The sequence below is a fragment of the Patella vulgata genome, chromosome 7 (assembly GCF_932274485.2).
Source record: "Patella vulgata chromosome 7, xgPatVulg1.2, whole genome shotgun sequence".
NCBI classification, from domain to species: Eukaryota; Metazoa; Mollusca; class Gastropoda; family Patellidae; genus Patella; species Patella vulgata.
In genome coordinates, this window is record NC_065885.2 from 30,602,011 (window position 1) to 30,610,066 (window position 8,056).

Below are 8,056 nucleotides of genomic sequence, written 5' to 3' on the forward strand. Positions count from 1 at the left end.
TTAGCTTCAGTAAATTGCAAGACATCCACTGTTTAATATCATCTGCACAAAGTGACATCTGAGTGACGGCCGAGTCAATAGATCTCTGGCAGGTGGGTTTGAACGCTAGATATAGCTGTGTATTGTCTGCTTAGAGGTGGATTGATAAACCATGACGACGGGCTATGTCTCCTAATGGTGAGGTGTATATGGTGAACAAGACTGGCCCAAGGACGGATCCCTGAGGAACTCCGTAAGAGAGTTCAACTTTTGCGGACACGCTGTACTTTGTCTTCACGGCATGCATTCGCCCTGTTAGGTAAGACTGAAGCCAGTCATAGGCGGAATCAGTGACACCAAATCTCTTGTTTAGAGTCTGCAGCAAGATGGCCTGATCAATGGTGTCGAAAACTGCCGATAGATCTAACAATACTAGAATGGCAGCTCCACTGATGTCAACAGCTTCCAAAATGTCATTCTGTACTCTGACAAGTGCAGTTTCGGTGCTCTGTCGGCTTCAGTACGCTGACTGCATTTCTTCAGCATAACCTGTGGCCATAATATCAATGGTGTTACTAGGGCATATTTCATGCTTTCAGGAACTTTAGACTCCTCCAGGGATTGGTTTACAATGTGAGTGATTATGGGCACAGTTTCGTCAAGACATTCTTTCAGCAACCATGTTGGTAGTGGATCGAGACTGCAAGACTTGGTTGGTGATTTCTGAATAATCAGTCTAATTTCCTGTTCTGTCGTAAGTTAAGCGAAACTAATTTCAGAACAAGGGAACGTAAACTATTTTTTTACTCAAAAGTGCCCGAATGTTATGGCCGACACTCGTAACCATTTTTCAGTCTATTATATATGGATGGTTAAAAGGTCATAGCTTTTAAAAGTACAACATGACCGTTTATTTAGTGACTGTAAATGTGCGAAACTGATTTAAGGCTTGGTATATATGTAAGTATTGTGGTGTAATTGTCAAGATATTTAAAGATATTTATTTATGATGGGGCTCCCTATTTATGTCTCAAGGCTTGTGATTGCATTATTTACATCATAAATTATAAATCACTTTACTGAAAGATTGTTGGACACAATAACTCTGCTTCCAATTCAGTTAGAAGTATTCACCTGGGACAAACTTACATATATTTTGGGAGCACAGAAAGTCACTGGTCTGGTCTTTTATTGTCCCCCACTGGCCTGTCCGCCACAATAAAGCTAGAATGTTTTTAAAAACTTGGTGTAATTGTTTGTTAGGGGAATGCCTTGATTGGGTTTCGATGATGAACATTTTCTGCTTATGCTAAGCAATTGTCCGCCACAATAACTTCTAATAGAGGGAAACATTGTTTTCACTCAGTGTAGGTGAATGTCTTAACCAGGTTTGGTGATGACCATTTTCTGCTTAGGTTAAGCAGTTGTTCATCCGAGACATCTTTTAGAACACGATAACTCTGCATCTAATTGAGGTAGAATGTTCTAACCTGATATGTAAGTTTGTTAGGTTAATGTCTTGCCCAGGTTCGATGATCAGCATTTTCTGCTTGGACTAATAATTCTGCTCCTAATTGAGGCGGGAATAAAACTGGTAAACAATTTGATTGCTAGATGTAAAAAAAAAGAAATTGTGCAGTAGTTATTTACTTTAGGAATGAGACAGGGGACATCACAAGCAGCTAGCTATTGATGATGTCTTTAGAAGATTGGATAAATCACAAAGAAAATAATTCATGGTAATACATATATATTTTACACTTAATGACAAACAATACATACAAATTATCAAAGTTAATATACAATTTTATCCATCTTTCATACATTGCCGTTCATACATGCCCTTCAGTATAATCATACTGTCAGCATACCTCATTTCATTACTAAATGCAGACGTCCGCCATCTGAAATATAAAGAAATTCAATAACCATTACAAGAGGCTTATCTCCTTGCTCCTGGAGGTGGACAAATGTTATAGAATTTTCATTTTTACCCCTTGTGTCAACGTTTCACTGTAAAGTTATGGCCTCCGTGATTTGTGGTTGATTTTCTTATATCAGTAATTGTGCAGCCTACAACCATACCAAAAATCACATTTCCGATGGAGTGATATCTAAGAAGATGAACTCACTTGTGTGGTACAGTATATGTTAAACTATGTTAGTGCTTGGATTTTTGATGAGATTAAAGATACTTTCCGGCGTACAAACTGTGTGATTTGATGATATATTTGGACTAAAACCATATTCAAACTAATTAATCTATAAAAAATATGCTTCAAATCCCTCTCAAAACTTTGTATTCCGGGGAGATACCTCAAGCTACTTCTATAAATAAACTGTTCTTAGAAGCCATGTCTGTCATCTCACTTTATCGAGGGCTCCCTCAGTCAAGCTAGCACACAACATACCCTGACATTTTTGCCCAGTGCTTGCCCCATGGGTGTTTTTCGGGTAATCCAGTATTTTTCTAGTAAGATTGGGTGTCTATACTTTCCATATACCAAATTTGCCATATTTTTATTGGAAGTAACCACCCGATAAATACTTTTGGGACAATTTATCTTTTAAATTTATCTTAAATATAAAGACCTTTTTGTTTTCTTAATAAAATTGATAATGTCTGTTAATAAAGAAAACAAGGGTCTTACTTATATCTTGTTTCTTTCCATCTTGCCATATGATTTAACAATAACTGTTCAGGTGGAGGAGCTTCACCAGACTAAAAAACAGCATTACAATGTTTTACAGACCATAAAAAGTTATCTTGGATAAAACTGATGACGTCTGTGAAGTCACAGAATAAATAATTTGATTTGAACTGCCCATTATTTTATGAGACTTACATTCTGGTTACATTCTGGTGTCCTCATATTTCTCTACACCAGACTATTTGGTGTATTTTTTGTAACATCCTGTGTCTGTTGTAGGGAACTGGCATATAAATGGACTACATACTGCATTAAAGGTACATTATGATAGATTATATAAAGAGCTCGCAGTTTTCACTTAGTATAGTAGTTAACTAGATAATGTAAAGGAATATGCTGAAAATTTCATCATTATTAAAAAGCATAGTCTCAAACATATTCCTGAAGAAATGGAAAAAGAAATCACTCTCTGGCCATTGCTGGATTGGCTTCTGATAGTTGAGCTTTGGAGGGAGTGTGTCTATTCTTCCTGTTCAATCAAATCTGTCCCAAGTAAAGCAAAATGACAGCCCTTCGTTTAATCTGGGGTCTTCCCTAAAACTTTGGACTGTGATTTAAGGTGTTAAAAACGGTGAAAGTATTGTTTGTCTCCAAACAGTATTGTTTACATTTTATCCGTGTTGATAGCCTCGTTTGTCACGCAATTAGTTTTTCTGCAATATTCTGCTATGCACTGGTTAATTGGGCATAATAAAATCGTGAGTCATGAGGTAACATTACGTAAACATATTTGGTCCAATTTGGAGCTCTGTTTAAAGCGTAATAATATTGTTTCGCAGTTAGCTATTGGTTGTTAATTGAACTATTGACCAGTCATAATTTGGAACAGAAATTTGCTTCCATTACAGCAGTGTTAAGTGGGATTAGGTATAATCAAACAAAACACTGCGAGAAGTATGAGTCTCGAATCGAGACTATCCATTTTTATACGCCCACATTGAAATGTGGTCGTATATTGTCGTTGCCCCCGTCCGTCCGGCGTCCACAATTGCTTGTGGACACTCTAGAGGGTAAAGTTAATATCCGATTGACTTTAAATTTATACACAGTGTTTAAGGTCTTGAGACGAAGAAGCCTAGTGATTTTCAGCAATTTCCGATAATTACTGCCAGAGTTATGGCCCTTGATCACTTTGAAAAATCCTGTGGACGCTCTAGAGGCCAAAGTTAATATCCGATTGACTTTAAATTTATACACAGTGTTTAAGGTCATGAGACGAAGAAGCCTATAGATTTTTAGCAATTTCCGATAATTACTGCCAGAGTTATGGCCCTTGATCACTATAAAAATCTTGTGGACGCTCTAGAGGCCAAAGTTAATATCCGATTGGCTTTAAATTCATACACAGTATTTAAGGTCATGAGACGAAGAAGCCTATTGATTTTTAGCAATTCCTGATAATTACTGCCAGAGTTATTGCCCTTGATCACTTTGAAACATCTTGTGGACGCTCTAAAGGCCAAAGTTAATATCCGATTGACTTTAAATTTATTCAAAGTATTTAAGGTCATGAGACGAAGAAGCCTATTGATTTTCAGCAATTTCGGATAATTACTGTCAGAGTTATAGCCCTTAATCACTTTGAAAAATCTTGTGGACGCTCTAGAGGTCAAAGTTAATATCCGATTGACTTTAAATTTATACACAGTGTTTAAGGTCATGAGACGAAGAAGCCTTTTGATTTTCAGCGATTTACGATAATTACTCCTAGAGTAATCAGATTTGAGTGTATTATAAATGTTTCATTACCGAAAATTAAAAATATGTGACAACTCTTGTTGACTGCCCGGACGATTTAGCTGCTGTGGGCGTATGTTTCGTTGCCTGGCAACCTATCTTTAGATTAAATCATCAATGAGCATTGATAAGGTCTTTTCATGTTAATAAATGTTTAATTAATTGTTTATAGAACAATTTAACGTCCTACTGTTCTGCTCCGAACTGGGCTAATGAAGCGGGACCTGTAATAGGCAGATTTAGCTCTTGCGTAATGTTTGTTTACATGACCATGATAGTGTACCCGGATATGTTCTTTTTGTGCTCCGCTCAAATAACTGTAAATGAAATTTTAATAAATGTATTCAACTTTTTCTGATACATGGATTTTGTATCTGGAAAATCTGTGACATGGTAAAAATAAGGAATACAGTATGGACTATCTGTACATCTTGAAATAGTCAGATCATGGTGGAGATGTCAAATTTACTTTCTGTAATAAATGCAAAGGTAGTTTGATGGCACAAACTATTTTACTTACAGAATGTATATCTATATGTTCTCGTGGTTGTGGTACAGGTGAGGGTATCCTCATGTCCATATAAATATCAGAAACTTCTTGTTTTATTGGTGGAGGCAATTCATGAACATCAGGATAGCGATCAATCTAAATGTGGAAAGAAAAACATGGGCTTTAAATACTTTAATGTCAACTTTAACCAACTAGGACATATTGGCTATTGAAACCAACCACATTAGTATATTAGTATAGAGGAGACAAGATATGTATAATCATGAGAACCAACTCATGGGCATGGCACACAAAGCTTGGACCACTTGAGCTTACGGACACAAAATCTTTTCTATGTAATTAAGATTAAGGGCACTCTGACAGTAATTATAAGTAATCATTGTAAATCAAGACTTTGTTTATCCCATGAACACATACATAAATTTCAAAACATTCAGATGACAATTTTATACTCTTAACCAACAGATGGACAGGAGTAACAACTATATACAACCACATTTCAACATGTGTATATAAAACCACGTTTTTCATACTTTTCATTACATTTTGTGTAAACACCAAACTACAAATTAATCATACTCTAAAATACTCACTTCATCATCATCACCAGGTTTAATATCTGGTACAGGAGATGGTGACTTAGGTAATGGTGCTGGTTGTATGTTTTTATTCTGTGGATCATTTCTAATCCAAGAACGACATACAGGATATAGTGGTGTGTTTTCATCAAACAGGGCTAGATCAACACTACGGTCAAATAATTTCATCACATAAGTGTCTATAAACAAGAATATTACTTCATAACATATATACTTATAAATAATCTGACATAAATCCAAAGTGAGATTATCTTAACATGATTTTACTGTTTAAATCACATGCTCTAAAATCAATCTGTTAGTGAATGTTCAAAATTACAGGATTAAACAACAGATCATCCATTTTACATGAAATGTAAAGACTACAGATTACAGAACAAGATAATTTTATTTTATCTATCACAGCTGTTTAAATAGTCTATTATGTTTTTATTTCAGCTATGCTTTTATTTTCATGGCACAATTAATAAAGTACAGTTTGAAAATAACTAACTTTTAAGCAAATACTAATTTTTATTAATATTTTATAACTATATTGTATTTTTCATAACCGCCAATTGGTTCGGAATGGACTTAAATGTCAATTTATATTTTACTCTTAAAATTTTTTTATGTCTTTGACAGTTTTACTGAATGCATATATTTCTTTTTGTCTTTGCTTATTATTTACATTTCTACTACCGGTATTCGTTTATTATAAATTGCTATTCAGCACTCTTTTTGGAAATAGTGTTATTTGGAAGTCTTTTTTATAATAATAATAATGAGAACTGTTTCATTTTCTTCTACTTACGATGTGGCTGACCTGATCCCAGACTACCTAAATCATCTTTCCGCTTTCTTTTTCGATTTGATTTTGATAATGATTTTCGTGGGGATATTGAAGGGGAACTCAGCGTTCTAAAAAGAAAAAAAGACATACCAGATGTAATATATTATGAAAAAAAAATTTGGCTGATGCCTCTCTAGTACAACAAGAATAGTCTTAATGTGTTAGCTTTGATAAAAGAAATGTGTTTATTGTCTCACGCATTGTTCAGTTTGATACAAACCCAGTTTGTATGAGCAGACATGGAATACTTTGTTTGTGCTTTTGCATCCCATAGGACATAATGTCCTGATAAGACTTGCAGATGTTACATTTGTTTAAACTTAGCTTAAAGAATCCTAGCAGTTTTAACTGCCCATATGGATCGCAGTTATTCAAACCTGGGACATTGTTTGGGTATATGTTAGTTAGTGTCTATTTTTAAACAGATTACCTTGGACTTGAAATATCTATATGACTTGATCCCTCTCCATCACTAGAAGGCTGACTACAAAACACATGAAAAAAAATCAATCACATGACATACAGATACATGTAATTTAAATCTATTCCGACTTAAAAAATTCAAATCACTTTTTGTTTAAAAATCTTAAAACCAGAGTTAAAAGAAACTATCCTAATAATTGAATTATAATTTGGATATGTATGTTTATCTTTGGGTATTTTGAAATACTACAAATGCTTCTGTCATTTACCATATACTAGCAGTTCTAGCAGTTTATATACGAAATACCAACATTAAATTATTCACTGTTTTTGCAGTGCTTTTTCAGTTTAAATAATGAATGAAATTTATTTGTTACCTATCATCTTTTTGATCCACCAGATTCTGTAGCGTAGCACCAAGGTGATTTCTTGCCGAAGCAACTTCAGCTGAAACAAATTTAGAACAAGCTTACTGATATACTAGCTTACAAAAATGACTACTTATTAATATTTTTCAAACATACACAAGCAGGACTTCTCTCATTAGGCTATTATAAGACTTTTCAGAAATACAGATATGGTACTTGCAGACAATAATATTTCACATACATCAAATGAAAATTACCAGATGTAGCCTATTAGACACTAACATACTAAGTTCTACATGTATTTTCTGTGGTTACTAAAGAAAACCCAGGTTTTCAGCGTGGAAATTTATTAGCCATATTTTTATTTAAAGAAGACCTACACTTTTTTTTAGGTTAGTAGAAGTGACTCGGTATTAGGGGCGGTATACTGTAGTAGTGTCATTCCTAATTTAGTAATTATTAAAGAGAACCTTGTTCTGAAGATTGGCAGAGGCCAAAGGGGGTAACTCTACAGAATTTACTTGGCAGAATTCACCAATAAACAAGGTCCATTATTTAAATCTATAGAATATGATCATATGATGGTCGTGACAGTATGAATGAGTATAAATAAAGAGCCTATAGGCCTATATTCATATTGCTATAGGCCTATAGGCTATAAAATAACAATTACAATAAACTTATAAAGTCAGCACGGAACAAGGGGGGGGGGGACAGGTTAAAGTTAAAGACGTCTGAATCATCTTTTGACATACCATGTTTCCCTTTCCCAGACATAACAAATATCCACTTTTGAGTCTTCTTTACAGAAAGATATAGAGCTGTATTTTTATAATTTGATAAACAACAGTTTAATCGAACAAGCCGCCATTATTCTAAATTCAACTTCCGGTTTG

General features: G+C 34.5%; 1 protein-coding gene across 1 annotated transcript; it reads right to left on the reverse strand.

Moving 5' to 3' along the window:
* Window positions 1–1,712: 1,712 nt before the first annotated feature.
* LOC126826894 (protein lin-37 homolog) lies at window positions 1,713–8,047 on the reverse strand. The gene is made up of 8 exons (XM_050556005.2): window positions 7,916–8,047; window positions 7,170–7,239; window positions 6,800–6,853; window positions 6,331–6,437; window positions 5,532–5,716; window positions 4,948–5,073; window positions 2,631–2,701; window positions 1,713–1,883 (listed from the first exon to the last, which is right to left on the reverse strand). The coding sequence occupies exons 1-8, from the start codon at window positions 7,935–7,937 to the stop codon at window positions 1,787–1,789; spliced, it is 732 nt and encodes a 243-aa protein (XP_050411962.1). The 5' UTR covers window positions 7,938–8,047; the 3' UTR covers window positions 1,713–1,786.
* Window positions 8,048–8,056: the final 9 nt, after the last annotated feature.

Bases quoted from the DNA above. Each gene is read 5' to 3' on its own strand.
- LOC126826894 (XM_050556005.2), bottom strand. From the start codon at position 7,937: ATGTCTGGGAAAGGGAAACATG. The intron at 6,854-7,169 runs GTAACAAATAAA...TGTGTTTTGTAG, and splicing joins GTGGATCAAAAAGATGATAG to TCAGCCTTCTAGTGATGGAG. The intron at 1,884-2,630 runs GTAAGACCCTTG...TTTATATTTCAG, and splicing joins TGGAAAGAAACAAGATATAA to ATGGCGGACGTCTGCATTTA.